The 19,726-nt window shown below is 42.8% G+C and overlaps 1 protein-coding gene across 2 annotated transcripts in view; it reads right to left on the reverse strand.

Annotated features, from left to right (window-relative positions):
- The window catches only part of Atp10b (ATPase phospholipid transporting 10B (putative)), a 102,111-nt gene that overhangs the window by 11,690 nt on the left and 70,695 nt on the right, over nucleotides 1-19,726 (reverse strand). For both annotated transcript variants that reach the window (XM_041676112.1, XM_041676113.1), the window contains 7 exons: nucleotides 18,812-18,938; nucleotides 15,387-15,571; nucleotides 11,053-11,374; nucleotides 7,388-7,464; nucleotides 6,016-6,141; nucleotides 2,182-2,382; nucleotides 337-417 (listed from right to left, as the gene is read on the reverse strand). In XM_041676112.1, coding sequence (XP_041532046.1) covers nucleotides 337-417; nucleotides 2,182-2,382; nucleotides 6,016-6,141; nucleotides 7,388-7,464; nucleotides 11,053-11,374; nucleotides 15,387-15,571; nucleotides 18,812-18,938 — 1,119 coding nt within the window. The remainder of the gene's footprint in view (nucleotides 1-336; nucleotides 418-2,181; nucleotides 2,383-6,015; nucleotides 6,142-7,387; nucleotides 7,465-11,052; nucleotides 11,375-15,386; nucleotides 15,572-18,811; nucleotides 18,939-19,726) is intronic.

Below are 19,726 nucleotides of genomic sequence, written 5' to 3' on the forward strand. Positions count from 1 at the left end.
AGCACAGAGAAGGCAAAAGCAGAGGAAGACAGATAACACAATCTCTTACAATACAATCTCTATCTAAACAGGGCCATTAATCAACTCTGTACGGTTTTCCCATGAGGGGAAATAACCCAGTGTAATGACAGCTTTTGGTTTTTCAAGAGGCCCAGAAATAAAGTTTTGCATAAAGTGTTCTGTCTTCTCTAATCCTTGGGTGGGATGTGCCTAGCTACTAATTTGGAGTCTCTGCCATGGCGTATGTAAAAAGGTGCTAGTGGTCTGTGATTTTGTATAACTAAGCCCCATTACACACCATGACTTCTATGTCTAGGATGGGACTATATGACTTACCAGGTAAGGGATAAAGAAACAGATGAGACTCTGGTAGAACGCATCAGCCATGGAAATCCAGAACCTTGGCAGGTTGTAGCACTGCAGGGAAGAACACACCAATAACTTAGCATCCTGGGGAGCCTCTGGTCTTTGTGAGCATCTTCCTCATGTGTGGCTGAGCTTAACAGTATGATACTTTGCATCCCTGTCATCTTAGCTTCAAGAGAATGGAGTCTTAGCCCTGCCAGTCAAAGATGTTGTTTTGTAGAAATTATGAACCTTTTCTGTGAACTGCTTTCTTTCCACAGAGAAGTTCAAGGGGACTAAGTGCAACTGTGTCTTGATATCCAGGAAGTGCTGTCAATGCCACTCATTAGCTCTGTCACTAGGACTGCTCTTCTGAATTCGCTACGTCCCCTCTGAGGTGGAAAGCTCACTCATAGACAAGGATCAATGCTCCCAAGAGTCAGAGATCAACTGCTTTAGAGATAAGAGTTCTCATCTTATGCTTTGCTCTTCTCCCTTTTTGAGAAAAAGGAAACATGATTTATTATGTTTTTTTTTTTTAAATAGTAGCTACTATGTTGTATAGCCAGCCTGCCTGTGGGGAGGGTAGAATTAGAAGAGCCTGAGATGGGCTTGCTCCTCCCCCTCCCCTTTAGCTTGTCTTCTTGGGCTGTTGCATTGCTTTCTCCTCTGTTTTTTGTTAGGACTTGGTTTGGTTTGATTCTTTGGTTATCCACAAAAACAAAACAAAATAAAAACCCCAAACAGTGGCTTTTAAGAACACTACCTATGGCCTTGTCCTCCTTCATTCAAGGTGCCGTGGTACTTACTGTACCCTCAGATATTTCAAAGGTCTTCCCTTACAACTCCATTGGATGCAGCCAATGTTGCTCTCATCTCTCTGTCTGGCTTTCTTGTCTGTGCCTTGGCTAGTCTCACCACTTGGATTATTTCTTCAGTCCTTTAAGAACTTCATAGAAACCTGCTTAATAACTTCCTACACTTTCTTAAGTTTACCTGAAATAGTGCTAGACTCTATGCAATGATGATGTCTAGTTCTGCCTTCCTTAGGGTGAAACTGTGAAACATTCAAGTGCCTCACCAATGATGAGAAAACTAGTTGTTGGACATAGGGATCCCCCAAACTATGTGTGATTATTTGGAGATGATTTGAGTGTGTCCCCAAAGGCTCCTGTGTTGGAAGATTGGTCCTCAGAGTGGTGATGTTTACAGTGTGGTGCCTAGTGGGAGGTGGTTAGGTCACTAAAGGAGGGTGCTTTTTTGGATGAGACTAATGCTGGTTTTATGAGAATGGGTTGCTAGAGTCATCTTGACCTAGGAGTCTTCCTGCCACACCATGTGATCTCCCCTGTTACATATATTCACATCACGATGCACTTTCACAGTGTGATAGAGCTGAGGAGGCCCTTGCCTAGAAGGCTGAGCAGACAGCTACACGACCTCAGACTTGTAGCATCAAAATTATGAGCTAAATAAAATCCTTTGTGGTATTACTTAGCCCTCAGTGTTCTGTTAGAGAAACAGAAAATGTGCTTGTAACTGGGTCTTTGGAGTTTGATTGTTCTACTTCACAGCCTGGAGGCACGAGGTCTTACCATATGCACTCCCCCCTTCAGCTATGGTAGTTGAATATTAAAATAGACTTACTGGTCTTATCTAACATTCTTAGCAGCAAGTATGAAACAGGCTAGAGTCACCCAAAGTCACACAGGAGGCAAGTGACAGAACTGTGGCTAGTTCCCGACTCCCAGCTCGATACTCTCTCTGTCCAGCAGGGGGACTATCAGAGTTTAGGGACAATCTAAAGCTACCCCCATTCTTGCTGCAGCTCCTCACCTCGGAGTTTTGGCCACTCTTGTATAACTCAGGCAACGCCAGGAGTGTTTCTGCAGAGACATCTTTATCGAGGATTCCGAAGACAATGGGAGGCAAGGAGGTGAAGAAGAGATTGAAGAATATCATCTGCCAATAATCGATCATGGTGGAGCCGGAGAAACCACAGAAGAACTGGTACCAGAACAGCAGGTTGACATAGCACTGCAGGCAGGGAGCAGGCTTCGTGAGTGAGGTCTCTGCTTGGAGTATGCTGGACTATGGTGGCTAAGAGCACAGGTTTGGGAAGTGGAGAGGCCTGATTTTACATCCCCAGGTGTATCAATTTACTTGCTCTATGACCTTGGGCAAACGACATCATCTTTCCAAACATCACTTTGTCATCTACCATGGCACATAATACACGAATCGTGTCCCAGCGGTACTGGAGAGTGGGGAATGGGTGACAGTGATAGCTGAGCTGTGGATTCCTAGGTAAGATGGCAGGCTGCAGGGTGCTTCTGTGTAAGTCCATAAAGGAGAGAACAAAAGGAAGAATAAAGAAACCTTATCTTAAACAGAAATAGAGGACAAGCTTAGAAAATCACGAAGGAAGTGAAAGGAACCAAGATGTGTCATACAGCAGAAGCAGGTGACACAGAGCCTGGCAGAGGGAGGAAATGCAGAAGACAGATGAAGGCCAGGTGTTATCCAGCTGGGACAAGCCCACAGCATTCATGGGAGCCAAACACAGTGGATTTTGGTGAAACAGATGCAAGTGGGTCGGACATGGAGATGAACCCCGTTTTCCCACACTGTAAGGAGGGAGGCAGCAGCTGAATGTCTTGTTGAGAGTGGAAACAATCTATCCCAAGACCCAGCCATACCATTGTTGGGTATATACCCAAAAGATGTTCAGTTGTATCACAAGAACATGTGTTCAGTTATGTTCATAGCAGCATTATTTGTAGTAGCCAGAGCCTGGAAACAAACTAGAGACCCCTCAACCAAAGAATGGAAAACAAAAATGTGGCACATTTACACAATGGAGTACTACAGAGCGGTAAAAAATAATTGATAACTTGAAATTTACAGGCAAACGGATAAATCTAGAAAAAACTGTATTGAGTGAGGAAAGCCAGGCACAAAAAGACAAATATAATATGTATTCACTCATAAGTGGCTTTTAGACATACAGCAAAAAAAAAATCAGCCTACAGGCCACAACCTCAGAAAAATTAGACAACAAAGAGGACCCTAAGAGAGACATACATGGATCTACATAGGAAGGTGAAAAAGACAAGATCTCCTGAGTCAATTGGGAGTTTGTAGGGGGAACAGAATAGGGTAGAAGGGGAATAGGGAGGAAGATAGGGGAGTAGAGAAAAATATATAGCTCAGTCAAAAGAAAAGAAGAGTCAGACCTGTAGCTGAGTTAAATGGATTTCTAGACCCTGTGTGGTGAAATTCTGTTGCTGCTGACTGAGCAGTGCTCAGAGCTCAGTACGAAGGTTCTCCAACTTGAGTTTAAAGAGATGTACACAAATTTCTAGACAGAAATTCAACAAACAATACAATGCAACTCTTCATGGTAATACAATTCCTCATCCATGGAATTAAAAAATGCTCAAGTCGGTAAGAGCCTGGGAGAAGGTTTTGAAAACTTCAAAAGAGTATACAAACAGGCAGCTAATTTCAGCTGGGGTGCTAGAGAGGAAAGTCACAGCACAGAATGAAAATTTATCAAGGAAATTAAGATTCAGAGGAAGTAAAAGAAAGACATATTGAAAGTGAAAATTCAATGAACCTAATAGAAAACCTGGCAGAAAGCATTAGATGGGCGGTATCCTTTGCCATTAGTCATAACCACCTGTGACGGTATCACTAACATCCCTAAATGAAGGTTATTAATAAATATCAATACCATAGCAATGATTTTCATAGCTCCAAGACACCCAGCTTCACTTTACCCTAATTGAAGGCTAGCAACAAGTACTTGAAGTTCCAAAGTTCTTTCTTTCTAGCTACTCTGGACCTTTCCTGATACTATCTCTGGGTTCCATAGTAAGATACATCAAGACATCCATGGCCAACAAAAGCAGAAAGTATTTATTGCCTAGCCTTTACGGGAAGAAGCTTGTTGTCCCTATGTGGACAAAATATCTCCCAAGAGCAAGGAAATACTCTCCCTGGTTCAGTCCCCACGCTATGCCCAGTGGCTAGCACACCGCCTAGAACACAGCAGACATTTCCATAGATATCTGAATGGACGAAGTGAATCTTTGTTTGGTCCTGATAACTCATCTTGAAAATTTAACATCACAAAGTATATCCTTGCCCTGGCGACTGGTTTCCACTTCCCCTTCCTAGCTACAGGCTTTGCATCTCCCAGGGGGCAAGCACACTGTACCCCATGACAGCATGGGCTCAGATTGGGTGCCTGCTCATCTACCCTAGAGGCTCCAGTACAGTAATTAATTCATTGTTCAAATTTCAGAGCAGGCAGGGTTTTAATCCCTCTGGAATTGGTTTCGGATATGGAAGTCATAGTTCCCCACCCTCTAATTGCAGCTGGGAGATAATACCGCATCAGTATGGCAGTTCTGAGCTTAGCAACGCGCTAGAAATAAGTATCACTTGAGCTTGGAGAGCGTGGCTGGCTGGAGAGATTGCCTTTCCGCTTCACAAATTTAACGCAGAGAAGAGACGGTGCTGATTCAAAAGAATGACTCCTTGGATGCAAAAGACAAAAATGAAGCAGGGTGTTTTGAATTCTAAGTAAACAGTCTTTCGTGTTCAAAGTGAATCTCAAGTCAGACGGAGTGACTTGCTTGCATAGACAGTGCTGAGACAATATCTCCACCCAGTCGGCTGAATTTATACTGTTTTTGTCGTGCTGTTCTTTTACATATGTGTATGTGTTGGACTTCGGACAGAGACAGTCACCTCTGAATAAGGATGACTATGTTTAGACAATGGACTAAAAGGAAAATGATATAATTTTTAGGCCACTATGTTTGTCTTCCATCATCCCAGTGTTAACTGTCCAGTTTTCCTTGTACAAAAGGGAATCAAATTCTATTTGGATCAAAGATCCTCGAAGAAGGCAATGGAAACTCCGTCCCTTGCTCCATCCCTTAGTCCAGCTATGTTTCGCTATCTCACTGGTAAACTGACGGTTAATCTCGGACTTTTCAAACAAGAGCCTTTGATGGCTTCAATAGCTCACCTGGCATGTTCTTGCTTTGGGGCCTTATCAGGAGAGAAATCAACATTTATCTGGGATCCATAGCATTACTATCTCAGGCCACAGACCCATAATAAATGAGCCAACTAGCCACAGACTGACACCTCCAGAAGAATGAGCCCCAACAACCCTTTCATCATTGTCAGTTGATTATCCTAGATATTCTGCCACGTTGGTGAGGCGCTGACCAGCACAGGGCACATGAGAGACAGGAACTATTATCACTTGCATTTTGCGGATGGAGAAACATATGTTTGGAGACAATTACCAAATATGGGAATCTAGGTTGGCACTTAATCTGACTCCAGGATCCATATTCATAAGCATTCATGCTGTTCTTATGTGCCAGGGGCTTTCCACAAAGCATAGCCAGTTCTTATGACAATATCACAGTAAGTAATACCAGCCTCCTTCCTGTTTTAAAATTATAGAGGAAACTATGACCTATGGAGAATGTAGTGTTGTCCAAAGTTACATAGATAGTGAGATCTCAAATCCAGGTCAGAGGACTAGCTCCCTTGAGTTGAAATGATTGCTCCACTATTCTGAGGACACAGAGTTCTTATAAGGACCACAAGGCCTGAGTGGAAGGTTTCACAGGGGACACTCACCACGTTCTTGTAGAAGTAGTACACTACCATCCTGGCCAGGCGCGAGTAACACCAGTGGCCGTGCACGAGCAGCAGCTTCTTGAGGTGGCTGAATCGGGCAATGGCAAAGTCGCTGGACATGACGGCCTAGGAGGGAAGAACGGAGACATCAGTTTTCACACACAACCATCGCTGACCCCAAAGATGCTCCCTTGAGGACAATGCTTTCTTCTGGGTCTGCAGCATTCAAGGCTTGAATGATCCCTTATCGTGTCAACATTCTTGGGAGGCACTTTGGGTTCAGACATCCCTCCCTCTCTTCTTGGAAGCTGAAATATTACCAGAATCCAAGAAGGGCAAGTGAGAGGGACCAATACTCCACTTGGCCCCGCATTTCTGTCCATTTATGTAATAATCATTCATTAAAGCCCAGTGTCAGTATCTGTTCTAGGGGCAAACCAGGAAACTGATCTTCACCAGGTGATTCTCCAATCCCTGAGCACCCTTGGGTATCCCTCAAGCAGGCAATTAGCATGATTTACAGATGACACTGTTGGTTGGGAAGCTCATCTACATGGTGCTAGGATGGACATTTTGTCCTTGGAGTTATTTATAATAAGATACAGTCTAGAGGTCTCTTAAAATGAGGTTTAGATGTTTTGGTTAGAAATCTTGGTATGAAAACTTTTCAGATTACTTCAACTTCTTGAGCCTCAGTTTTACTGTCTGGAAAAGATGATTACCAATCTATAACATATTATTATTATTATTAAAATTCCACATGGTAACACATAAATATGAAGTACCCAACATTGCTGGCATATGGTAACCACCTGAAGGGTAATAATGAACTATGGCTGCCTTTCTTATTCTCAGCACTGAATTTAAGCAGTATCTTCCCTGGTGGTGAGACTATGATCACTGATGGTTCAAACTCACAAAATGGGGTCTGTTTTAGTGGGAAAGAACAGTATCTCACTTTAGTATGCTTGTTCTAAATAGAATTTTTAGAGAATTAGGTACACCATAAAACTGTACAAATTAATTAGTCAATAAAATATTTCCAAACGTCCCAACCTCTGTCACTCCTTATGGAGGTCACAGAAGGATATGTGGAGTCAGAGAAAGCCTTATATGCTGTTCAGCCTTGGACTATAGCTACCATTGTCTCTGTTAAAGGCCACATGTCCTCAGTGTCCCTCTGTTTCTGGGAGGACCAGATGGTAGGACTTTGATGACAGAGGATACAGAGGCATGGAAGACACCCCTGACTGCCAGTTAATAATTTTATGATGCTCAAAGGATGATTTATTCTGCACTGAGGGATATTTCTCAGATCTCCAGGAAAAGTAAAGGAGATCAGCGAAGAAAAAGCAGTTAAGTCATACATTACCTGCATGCCTTCCTGCCCAGATATTCCAATGCCAATGTCAGCAGCTTGAATCATGCTTACGTCATTTGCTCCATCACCTGGAAGGAGAGAGGTCACATTGTGCCTTCATTCTTTGTCCAATTGCTCGGTGATAAGAAATCTCAGAGTGTCCCCATTTGCACAACTGAATCCTTTCAATGTTTTTCTACATATGATAACATTGCTACAATATTTGGTCTGAATGTTGTCTTCTTCTTTTTTAAACTATTCATTTTAATGAATATTTTTTACTGTCCCCTCCCCAGTGGTGATCAAAAGAGTCCTTTACAATTTACAGAAAGGTGTTTGCAAATGTCAGAAAAGATCTTGCTGAAGAGCAAATCAAGACTCTGACCCGTTTTGAGACTTGGTCAGGACAGTCCATCTAGTTAAGGCACTCATACTAGAACTCGGGTCTTTCTGTTCTGATTCAGAGGCTGTTAGAACGTTGATGTGGTATGTTCCCTAAAATGCTTATATGTTCAAGACTTGGTCTCTGGCTGGTGGATCAACTCACTGAGAATTGATCGGGTCACAAGGCCTCTAACTTTATCAGTGGAACCATCTGTTCATGGATTTATAATTTGATGGCATTCTTGGGAGCTGGTAAGAGGTAGGTTCTGGCTGAAGGAATGGGTGACTTGGGGCATGACTTTGAAGGGTGCCTTCTCTCAGGCTCTTTTTTGTCTCTCTTTCAGTTTTTGATTGCCATGAGGTAGCACATCTATTCCACCACACTACCAATATGTTTTATGTGTGTGTGTGTGTGTGTGTGTGTGTATGTGTGTGTGTGCTAGAGCTAGAACAAATGCTACCATGGAGTCACATTCCTAGATCATCCACCATGATGTCCTGCCTCCCACATCAGGAGAATGCAGAGTAGTCAGAAGAGGACTGAAACGGCCCCAAACCATGAGTCAAATAAAAATTCCTTGCTTGAAGCTAGTCAGGCCAGATATTTTATCACAATGACAAATAGGTAACTACTACAAGGTAGAGCTTTCTCTACCTTAGCTTGACTTGAACCAGCTACCATACCAAGATGACTAGAATGCTGGGGTAGCCAGAGCATCAGAGACTGTGCATAACGCCCAAAGTAATGGATGACACTCAGTTTTCTGTATGAATAGAGAAAAAAGAGATCGACTCACTTATTTCTTTGACTGAGATATATTAATCACATTGAATGAATTGAGATTTCATGAAACCAGAGGTAAGGCCATGAAAACACCTTCCCTGCTACACGCCACATGCTCTACCTCCATTAACAGGACTATCAAATATCCTATTTTCTGATGAAGCAGAACCTCTGTGTCTACAACGTCCAGTGCAGAAACTGCTGCCATCTTCTATCTATTGGAATGTGGCGGGTGAAGTTCTATTTAATTAAGAAGCCACATACAGCTCTATACAGAGAGAGCATCCTACAGATCCCAATACTCCTCAATGCTTTATCTTTTAAGCCAGAGCTCAGGAAGCTAAACTCTAATGGATCCAAAAAATATTTTAAACTTTGTAAACCACGAGACGAAGTCAAATAATTGTTGATGGTGAAAGGTTGATAGTTATAAATTTTACATTTAAAAATACAAAATATGTAGTAGTCTGGACCCAGCCTGTAGGCTGTTTTCGTAACGCCTATTATGGACTGTGTTGACTAGATTCCATTCCTGGTCCCAATTTTTGTTTCCTAAAAGCATCTCATATACAAGCTATGATTAAGTTTACATTGTTTATCACAGAAAATATGGAATTGGAGAGGAGAGAGGATAATTTTCCCTTAATTACTTGGCAACAAGTATATTGAGCTTTAAAATGTTCCCATTAATATTGTACCCCATAAATTTATACAAGTATGTATCAATTAAAAATCTCGCATTTGACTTTCTAGGTAGACTTTGTTGTTATAAAAAGCATTCTTTTCTCAATAGCTCAGCAGTCCATAATTTTAATCCTTTGGAAGGCAGAATAAATCTCAGCTTTAACTTCCGTTGGCACACCAGGAGAAGCAGAGGTGTGGAATCATGCTATTTCTTGCCTGGTTGGGTTTGTTTCTGTTTTCTGTGGGAGTGACACCGACCTCTAACCTCAGAGAATATAGGCTGGGCTATTGCCTATGGTATATCTGAATTATGGAAGAGGACAACTCATAGCATTAAAGTAGGGATGGAGTTGCTAGGCATCTGTTCTTTTCATTTTCTGAGGTAGGATCTTATATATCCCAGCCTGGCCTAGAGTTCTCCGTGTAGGTGAGAATGATCTTGAATTTTGGGTCTTCCTTGCCTCTGCCTCCTAAACACTGGGATTATAGGCATGTGCCACAGTGCCTGGTCCTCTAGTTTTTAAATTCAGTTTTTATATTGCATGTGAAGACTGGGGGAAGGACATATTTTCCAGATGTCTAGAAGACCAGATAAAGAAGAGAGGCTAGAACCATCTGTAGAAATGTCCCTAAGTACAGTAGTTTAGTCTGTGAGGGTTACCTCTCAGGACCACCAGTGTGTGTATGAAATCATGGAGAGTAGTAGACTTTACAGACTATCTTTTGTATACATATGTAATAATAATAAATTTTAATCCATAAATTATGACTAATAAAACGTTAAAAATAACTAACATATAATATGATAGTAAATTAAAATAATATACCTTAATAGTTATTTAAACTCATCAATGTTCATTTCTTTTAGGCCCAAAGTCAACTAAAATTACAGAAAACGAGACCTGGATGTGTGGGGATTGAGGGATGAGGAGGGAGTGACTCTACTTACTACATGTATGGAATGTGCTGATCATGAGATCAAGTAGGGAAGGAAACAGACTTCAGGAATTTGTGAGATATTGCAGAGGTGGTCACAGAAGGGACAAAAGATAGTGGGCTTAAATGAGAATCCCAGAAAAGGGGAAGATAGGTAAGAGGTGAGGAGAATGGCAAGTGATTTAATTTGGAGGGAACATGAAGAGCCCTGTGCTGAGGAATGAAAGGTGACCACAATAGGAGACACTGTCCGAGAGTTAGTGGAGACCAGATCATGAAGATCCTTGTAAAATAGGCTTGTTGTGCCTGTGAGGTACTCAGCGAAAAGTTTTTATTTCTGTGCTTCGACCTTATTAGTTCATGCCTCTCTGAGTAATTTAGCATCAATCAACCAGGATAGATTAAGAATATGCATTGTGCTGGCCTTTGATTTAGAGACTAGCAAAATTAAAAGCTCACCTAAGGTTTTGAAATCTCCCTCCAAGTCCCCTATCCTCAGAAGAATAGCAAATTCTTAGCTACCATAGGTATTACCATGGGTAAATTCATTCTGGAAGGGCACTGGATGGTATCTCCTAGTAGTGCTCTTTTCATTGTCTATTTATGGTAGAAACATTTTTAAAAAAACTACATTCATGTTTTGAGTTCAAGGCCCTTGTTGGCAGTGACTTCCCTATTAAGATCTGATCTTTATTTAGCTAACTGGCCAGTTCTAAGAGCTTGATCATTGCTTAAATATTGTGTTCCCCGTTTTATCACCTAACAGCTACATCTTGACTGTGATTTTTATCAAAGACAATGGCCCTCAGCCTAAGCTTGTTGGCTTTCACAGCTGGTCCAGGTCATCATCCCTGCCAAGATACCACCCACATCCCAGCACGCTGGGTACCTATGGAAAGAGTCATGACGCTCAACTTGTCTCGCACCAGCTTGACAATCATACTCTTCTGGAGGGGGGTGGAGCGGCAACACAGGACAGATCGACAATACCGCGTCAACTCCAAAAACTTATCTTCCAGCTTCCCCTGGAAAATTGCATTCAATGTCTTCCCATCAATGACTAGTCCAACGTCAGGAGTCATAGCTCTTGAGTTAGCCGATGGCATCTTAGATGGTGTGCGGCACCCACAGAGTTTTCGGGCTGGCTGTTGTGGTTCACGAAACCTCTTTACATCCTCCAATGCACAGTTGAGGATGGACTCACAGGTCTCCTGCAGAGAGTCATAAAATACAGCATTAGTAAACAACCTTGTACATTAAAGCTTTATCTTTATTTTCAGTAATTATAAAACTCCACCGTATAGGTTGCTTAGGAAGTTTTCTCTAAGCTCGCTGTACATATCTCTGCAGTATTTGAAGCAGCATTAAACTGTACTAATTTAGAAACAAAGTAATGGCTGGAATAGGAGAAGATGATCAAGAATAAAGTAAAAGTTGCACAGCAAGATGGCACCTGAGTTGAGGTGGGTATAAAGTAAAAATCAACACTAATATGTTGGTAGATACTGTTAATATCTCCTACTGTTATATAAGCTGGTTTCCAACTCTTATAGGCCTCCCCTGTTGGCCCTTTTTATTCCTGGTAAAGATTTAGAGGTGAGGAGATTGAAACGGTGAGTAACTTAGTAACTTACTCAATGTCAACTTCACATAGCAGTGAGGCATGATCTTGACTTCTTCAAACGTGGCTTTCTTACTTAAAAAGCAAACCACCACACTGTGTTTATCTCTTGGTCTATTCCACAGGGGTCTCAAGGGCTGTGCTTTGAAGTGTTTTTCATGTTGGTCTGAACTGACCATGGATGTGAGTTCTTACTGGTTCAAAGAATGTTCTCTGTGAATTTCATTTCTGTTTTTTTAAGATGGCCTTTTGATGCAGCCCAGGTTGGCCTTGAACTCGCGATCCCTTTTCAAGTACTGTGACTAAAGGTGTACCACTATCACGCTAGTTATATGATTTTTCAAATGATGCTTACTTTGAAATACAGAGAGGAAGTAGTTTTTAATTAACAGTCCTTTCTACTGCTTTGAATTATATCACTGACAAAATCATATCTTGGTACTGATTATTCTTCTGCTATCTCTTCAACTCTTATAAACATTGCTTTTTAAATAAAGCTTGGGAAAACAGAAGATAATAGTATAAATAACTTTAATAACATGTTGTACTCAGATGGACTGTATTTTCCATTTGCAAGTGTGGCATGCATGCGTTTGGGTACGGAGGTTTACATATGTTTTGTTGAATATGTAGGTACGCATGTGTGCATGTGTGTATGAAGGTGTCTTGTGCATGTGGAAGAGAGAGTTGGATGTTGGGTGCCTGCCTTGGTCATGCTCCACTTTACGGAGGCAGGGTTTCTTGCTAAATCTAGAACTGTCAACTTGGCTGGTCTATCTAGTCAGCTTGCCCTGGGTCATTCTAAGTGCTGGGATAACAGGCAGGCACCATGCCTACTTGATGTGTGGATGCCAGAGATATGAACTCAGCCTATTCTTGTGCCATAGTACCTTACTCTTTGAGCCATCCCCTAAGCCCTATTAGGCTCATTTATCCGTGGTCAAGGACAATACTTCTTTATTAGTCAAGATGCTAAAAGTCTATTCTAAAAGTGAATATGAGTTAATTTAAATGAAATCATTAAGAGCCATAGTTGAGGTAACAGATAAATTTGGGTAGGTTTTGCAAAGGTTCTCCTGAAGTGACAGATTTGGAGAAACTTGGTCTAGTAATTCTGTCTAGCAATCACTGGAGCGATTCCTGGAGCAAATCCAGCTCATTTTCCCTGGTCCTCCACTAGGAGATGCTAAATTACTTGTTGCACACAGTAGGATGTGCACATAACTTGAAGGGGGGGTAGTGGGCAAAGGAACTGGTTCTGGGTATAAGGTTTTACAGGAACATTTATCTTAGAAAGATAATGGGGTGATTCTTGCTAGATATTGGCCTTGGTTCCAATTACATAAATTCTTCTGGTACTGGTTCACACAGGCACTGGAGTTGTAAAGTTCACAGTTTAACCTTGAACCTGCTTATTTCCAGATTATAATCATAATGGTTCTAGTCACTGAACATTTAATGTTTGATCAGGAACCTACAGTAAACAGTGCTTGGAGGGATTCCTTCTAGGCATGGTGATCTACACCTAATGAGTTCCTTCTGAGGAAGAGAACAAAACACCACCACCACCACCACCACCACCACCACCACCACCACCAAAACAATGGGGTGTAACTTCTCCAAGTAGGTTATACAAGTTGGGCTTCTACTGTAGAGCACTTTCTCACTCTCTCCAGTGGCTTGCCTTGGGAGAAACCAGTTGCTATGCTGTGTAGCAGCCCGGGAACAAAACCCAGAGGACCAAGAGTTGAGATCTAGTAACAGCTGTGAGGTTCAGCTGGTAAGCAGCGTCCCTTCCGGTCTGCAGATCCTTCCCAGTGGAATCAGTATTTGGCTTCAGATCTCCGGAAAGGTGATTCATCACCTCACGGATACCTTCATCCACAGGCCCCAGCCCAGAAACCCTTAGGTTTCTAACACAGACCATGGGATCATAGAGGTCTGCTGTGACTGCTAAGCTTTGGGGCTAACTTGTCATACAGTAATGGCTAACACATGTAGGGACTAAGTAAGTACTTTCCCTCTGGTCTTATTTAATTTGTCCAGCAATCTGTAAAATAAGTATTTTTTAATCCCTGCTTTACAACTGAGAGGAAGCAAGAGAAGAAGTATGCTATTTGGAGCATATGAAGCCCTAAAGGGTTGTCAATAAGAACAATAAAAATTATTGTTACTATTAGTTTCATTTGAAATGCATTTCTACTCATGGAATAGTAAGTCCCTCATTATGTATATGCGAACCTAGGGTTCTGGGCAGGCTCCATAAAACTTGTTTATTGCTTTAAGATATATATATATATATATATATATATATATATATATATATATATATACAAAAGAGATACTAGATGCAAATATGTTTATAGTTAGTGAGGCAAATTAAAAACCTTGGAGAAAATACTCAACGAATAGGTAATTATATTAAACTGGGGTTTAAATAAGTCTGAGATTTAGAGTGTATATTCCCATGTTCTGGTTGAACATATTTGCATGTCTACTATGACTCCCAGGGAAAAGGCGGAGAAAGACTAATCTTATCGGATTAGCGGGATCCTGGGAAGTAGACAGGTATCTATACATATTCAATGCATCTTTCTTCATGGTATAAAAACCAAATAGAAATCTTCCTAAACTTTTATTCTAGGGTCTAGATGAGCTAGCGAGAGGCCTAAATTCTCTCCCTCCCTCTCTCCCTCTCTCTCTCTCTGGTGGCTTCCAACTCACGCCTCCCACAGGCTATCCTTGGTTGCTAGGTCCCTTTCTTCAGCACCCCCGGGTACAAGTGCTCCTCTTGTCTCCACGGACTCTTGCCCCTGCTCCCTCTCATTGGTACATCTCAGCACTCACTTTCCAGACCCCTCACTTCACTTTCTACATCTGCAGCAGGAAAACAGAAACTGCCTTCCTAACGCAAATGCGCACAATAAACAGGAAGGCACTTTGTTAGAAGTCACATGGCGTACTCCCAATTCCCTTGCTCTTTGCAAACCACAACGTACTCCAGGTGGAAATGACTGTTTTAGGACTTTGTTCCTCTCCCTCTCCTTCTCTCTCTCTCCCTCTCTCTTTCTCCCTCTCCCCCCTCCCCCTCCTCCTCCCCCCCTCTCCCCTAACCCATCAAAAGCACCAGCTGAACTCATTACCCCCTTAGAGTTCTGCTCTATGACACACAGATTGGTGCTGAAAATTTAAACTCTAAATATTTTCAGTTGAAGTGGGGCTTTTCAAAGGCGGGTTAATCTTAACTGACAAGACATTGACAAAAAAACTGAGTTAATGGTGTGGTATATGTGACTCACACTAGCCTGGCAAGAGAGCAGAATTCTAGACTCAGGGTTTCCTAGACTAGTAGGGGGAAGCTGTTGGGCAAGAGAACGAGCCTGGTGGCTTTCAGTGTCCTTACCTGTAAAGTAGGAAGACTAGAAGTTTCTGATAAGCAGCTGCAGCCAAATAACCAGTTAGCTATGATATATGTGGATGGGTTATTGCGTATGGGGCTGAATGTTTTCTGGATCCTTCCTTGGATCTTCTAGATCCAGGATCCAGAGAGTTGGCTGAGGGGCTGCTGTGTATTTGAACATTGAGTCCCTTTTTGGCCTTACCTGATTCTCTGTGTTAATGGAGTACACGGTGTCAGTCTGATCCAGCAGTTTGCAGGAATATGCGATATTGACTGCAGTCTCCTGTTTATCTCCTGTCAAAACCCAGAGCTGGATTCCAGCCTCCCGTAGTGCAGCGATGGTGTCTGGAACTCCTTCCTGGAGTCGGTCCTCAATCCCAGTGGCTCCTGGAAAGTTCAAAGACGGTTGGGAGCTCAGTTACGGTAAATACACGGCTACTTACTTTCTCAAAGCACTACATAGCCAATCAGTTTTTGTCAAGTATCTCTTTGTATTAGTCTGTGTACCCAGGATAGATACAGCCACGAGCTGGATAAAGATGATCACTATGCTGACTAATTTTACATCATCTTGACATAATCTAAAGTCATTTGAGAGAAGGGAACCCCGTCTGAGAAAATGCTTCCAAAAGACTGGGTTGTAGGTAGGCCTGTATAGCATTTTTTTTTTTAATTAGTGATAAATATGGGAGGGCCCACCACCTATGGGTGGCGCCATCCCGGGGCTGCTGTTCCTGGGTTCTATAAAAAGGTGGGCTGAACAACCATGGAAAACAAACCAGTAAGCAGCTCCTCTCCATGGTCTCTGCATTGGTTTCTGCCTCTAGGGTCCTGTCCTGACTCCCTTCGGGGAAGAGCAGTTATGTGAAAACATAAGCCAAACAAACCTATTCTTCCCCAACTTGCTTCTGGTCATTGTGTTTCACCACAGCAACAGTGACCCTAACTAGGACAACTGGTACCTGCCCGGAACTCAAGTCCTTGGATGAAGGTTTGTAATTGAGCTACATGGTGAGGTGAGTGGACACTGAGCTTCACCTCGAAAGTCAAGGGAGATTTTGCTGCTGAAAGACCACTTTGGTTCAGCCCTAGAAGGTCAGTCACCGAGGTGAAGGCAGAGGAGTCTACATATGCACCAGCCTGGAGTTTCGAGTAGATGACTAAGGTAGGAGGCAGAGGGAGTGTGAGAGGGAGGGGGAGGGGCTTCTTGGTCATAGCAGGGCCTCGGTGTCAGTGTCTGATTTCTTCTGCAGCAAAGAAAGCTATTCAAAAGTGTAAGTTAGGAAGGGGCGGGATGAGGTTTGCATTTTCAGATCATTCTGGAGAGTGGATGGGAGATGGGAGAGGCTGGATGAGAGGTTCTTAGAGGCTGGGAAAGAGTGCAGAGACCTGGTGGTGGCCTATAGGACACAGGCCAATGGGTGTGGAAGAGATGGGGCAGGAACCTTTGCTCTGCAGCGGAACACAGCAGATGTAGTGGGGACTCAGTGTTTTTTTTTTTTTGTTTTTTTTTTGCTACTATTCTTGGAGAGAATTAGACATGCAGGTGCCATCATTTGTGGATGTTCTCAATCTTTGCCTCAACTCTGATAAATTCATACCCAGATATTAAAGAGTTGCTAAGTGCTTAAGCAAAACTCCACCTGCATTTAAAATAGGATTCATTTCAGGCCGTAGACGAATGGCTAACCATTTCACTTAGAGTTGAAGCCACGGCTTTGTTTTGTCGAATAATCAAGAGTGGCTAAAAAGTTGGCAAAGCAGTTACATTGGCTACCTATTGAGAAATCAGCTCATGTTTTGAGACATAGTGTGAAGGCCAGGGAACATTTTTGATGATCACAGGAAATCTGCCACCAAGTCACATTTCTCAGCCACCTTGAGGTGACAAAAAAGGCCCGTCTCTCGTCAAAGGTGCCTGTTTTGTATTTCAGATACAAATATACAGGCAAACAACTCGATGAACAGGAACAGGGATGACTTAAGTATCATCTCTGTGAGGTTTAGCCTGCTAGGTGAGCTGCTGAAGTTGATTTATAGCACAGCGAGGCTGTGTGAGGGAGGGATGAGGAAAGACACATTTATTTGTGTGAAAGGGAAAATGAAAGGGAAAGACCGCAAATGCCTCTTCCAGGAAGGGGAGCTGACTAACTCCCGTGAGTGACTTCCTCGCCAGATCCAGCTGATGAACGTTTTCTGCAGCCGAGATGTGTTGCCACCTTGAAGCTAAAGACGTGTCCAGGATGTGAAAGAGTGGCGGGAATCCCACATGGGATGGCTGCCTGAAGCCTTGCCTGGCAGGTAGAAAATTCTGGACTAGCTACCTTTTGGTTCTTTTTTTTTTTTTTTTACCTTTTGGTTCTTGTAAGAACAATTCCTACATCCAGCTTTAGAAGTGTGTAGGGCTCACGAGGCAACATGTACAGGCTTCTGCAGCCAGGACAAAGAACAAGAGGCTGAAAGTGCCAGAGAGTAAGAATCTCTTCTTCTGTTTGAAGGCTCTTCAACTAATCTTGCTGCTACCCTTTAGATGTGAAGGCTTCACCATCTTATAGCAATGAAAGATGGTTTACGGCTCGATGGCCAGTGCACATCCCTGATTCTTTCTTGCATGTCTCTCTAGAGGGGGTTGGGAAAGATCCCCTGTACCCAAATCCCTTCCTGCTGCTGTTTTTCCACCCCAGCGACCTCAGAGGGATTAAGACATAGGCATCTTTCCCCAGGCAGGAGATTCATCTTCCTAAGCAAAGCTTCCAAATTTCAGCTTGCGATGCTATTCTTCCTACAGACATCCAGTCCAACTCTGACCCAGCCTCAGCACTTCTCATCTTCTTCCTTATTTATCCATCTACTCCATATATGCTGGTAGCTCTGGTGATTTTTCTAAGGTACCCTGTAAAGGTTTAGCATATGATTTACATGGCACATCATAAATTGGCCTCTTCTGGCCTCTTTTACCTCCTGTCAGTTCTCCGCTGTATTCTGTGGTCCAGCTAAAACCGATCTCTGTATTTTCCTCTCCTCAGACCTCACTTCCTGCCTTTCATTTAGCCCCTTCATTCTGTCTTGAATGCCCTTCTCTTTTCCTGAGTAGCATATCATTGTTTCCAATTAGCAGCCTTCCCAGACCCTCTTTGATCCCAGTGTGAGGTTGAAACCTCCTATTTCACATTTGTCTTCCATCTCTAAATCTTCTGGCCCAGATCTTGTCACTGGCTGGTGATGACATGACTTGCCTAACCTTGTCGGCTAGATTCTGGACTGTGGGAAGGTGGAGGTGTGGTCAGCATTTCTCGCCGGAGCTGTAAAGCCTAGCATGCTACACGGTGCACATAGTAGGCATGCAACAAACATTTGAATATGAAAAGGAGTTTGCTGTTGAGGAAGAAGCCAAACCCATAAGCTTCTTCCAGTAGGAAGTCTGGGAAGGCTCTCAGGATATCCCCAGGAAGCCAGGCTGGTTGCAGGCGTATCCCAATTATGCCAAATACCTGCAGACACCCAGAGATGGCTCTTAATTGGGGCCAAATTGTAGCAGTATCTGAGTCCTGACTAAGAGCTCCTTTCCTAATGTTTAGCCTTCCCCTTTCTTTCTTTCTAATGTAGCGACGCCTTATTTTCAGCTACCGAGTAGGGTGAGGTGGTTCTCCAGGTGCTGGGCTGTCTCCATCAGGAGCTCCTCTCTGTTGTCCAGGGATGCCTCTGCCTCCCGCCGGAAACTGGCCCACCTCTGGAAGTCCTCTTCATTTACAACCTATGAAACAGGAAGAGAATTATTAGTAACCTTGAGTGGATATGCAAATGGAGCCCTCCTTCTTCCTGAGGTGCTGGGACTCCTGCATGCTGCGTTGAACCTCACAGAATTGGGGGCAGAATTCTCCATCATGACATTTTGAATGCATACATTGATGAAAGATTAATCCTTGTGTTCCATGACCACCAAACATCTGCTGAGACCCTAAAGGCTCTGGAGATGAACGACAAAGGCAAGATCTCAGGATGGCCAGGTTATATGCTGGTGGAGGGTGAGATATTTTAGTCAGGTAAGGATTTAAATGGATAGATCATTTCAAGGAGTATCATCCAGGCAACAAAAAGGATGATGCTATAGAGTCTGTTGGGGTTGTGGGCTCCTGTTGGATAGTAAGGTTTTCTTGACAGGGAGCATGCAAGGTAAGACGCAAGCAATCTATGCGATGGTAGAGAGCCTGTGCCCGGAATATTGGACAACATAAGTTAGAGCTGATGGGTTATTATATAACAAAAGAGGATGTAGCATTTTTTGGGGGTAGGGAGATAGGACAGTTTCTGGAGAAGCTAAGGTGACGAGTTGGGGGTGTGTGAATATGATCAAAATACACTCTTTGAAATGCTCAAGAAATCAATAAAAAATATTTTAAAAGGAACAAATCCTGGGAATCACAAGGAGGAACAAGTGCAAAGGCTATGGCCTTGATCCCATTCCTGATTGGTTAATGTAAAAACTGATGGAGGAGGCCAGCAAAATGGAAGGGTCAGACACGAGGCTGGAAAGGTAACCAT

The sequence above is a fragment of the Microtus oregoni genome, unplaced genomic scaffold, assembly GCF_018167655.1.
Source record: "Microtus oregoni isolate MIOR12 unplaced genomic scaffold, Mior012 000027F_ref0000203, whole genome shotgun sequence".
Classification (NCBI taxonomy): domain Eukaryota; kingdom Metazoa; phylum Chordata; class Mammalia; order Rodentia; family Cricetidae; genus Microtus; species Microtus oregoni.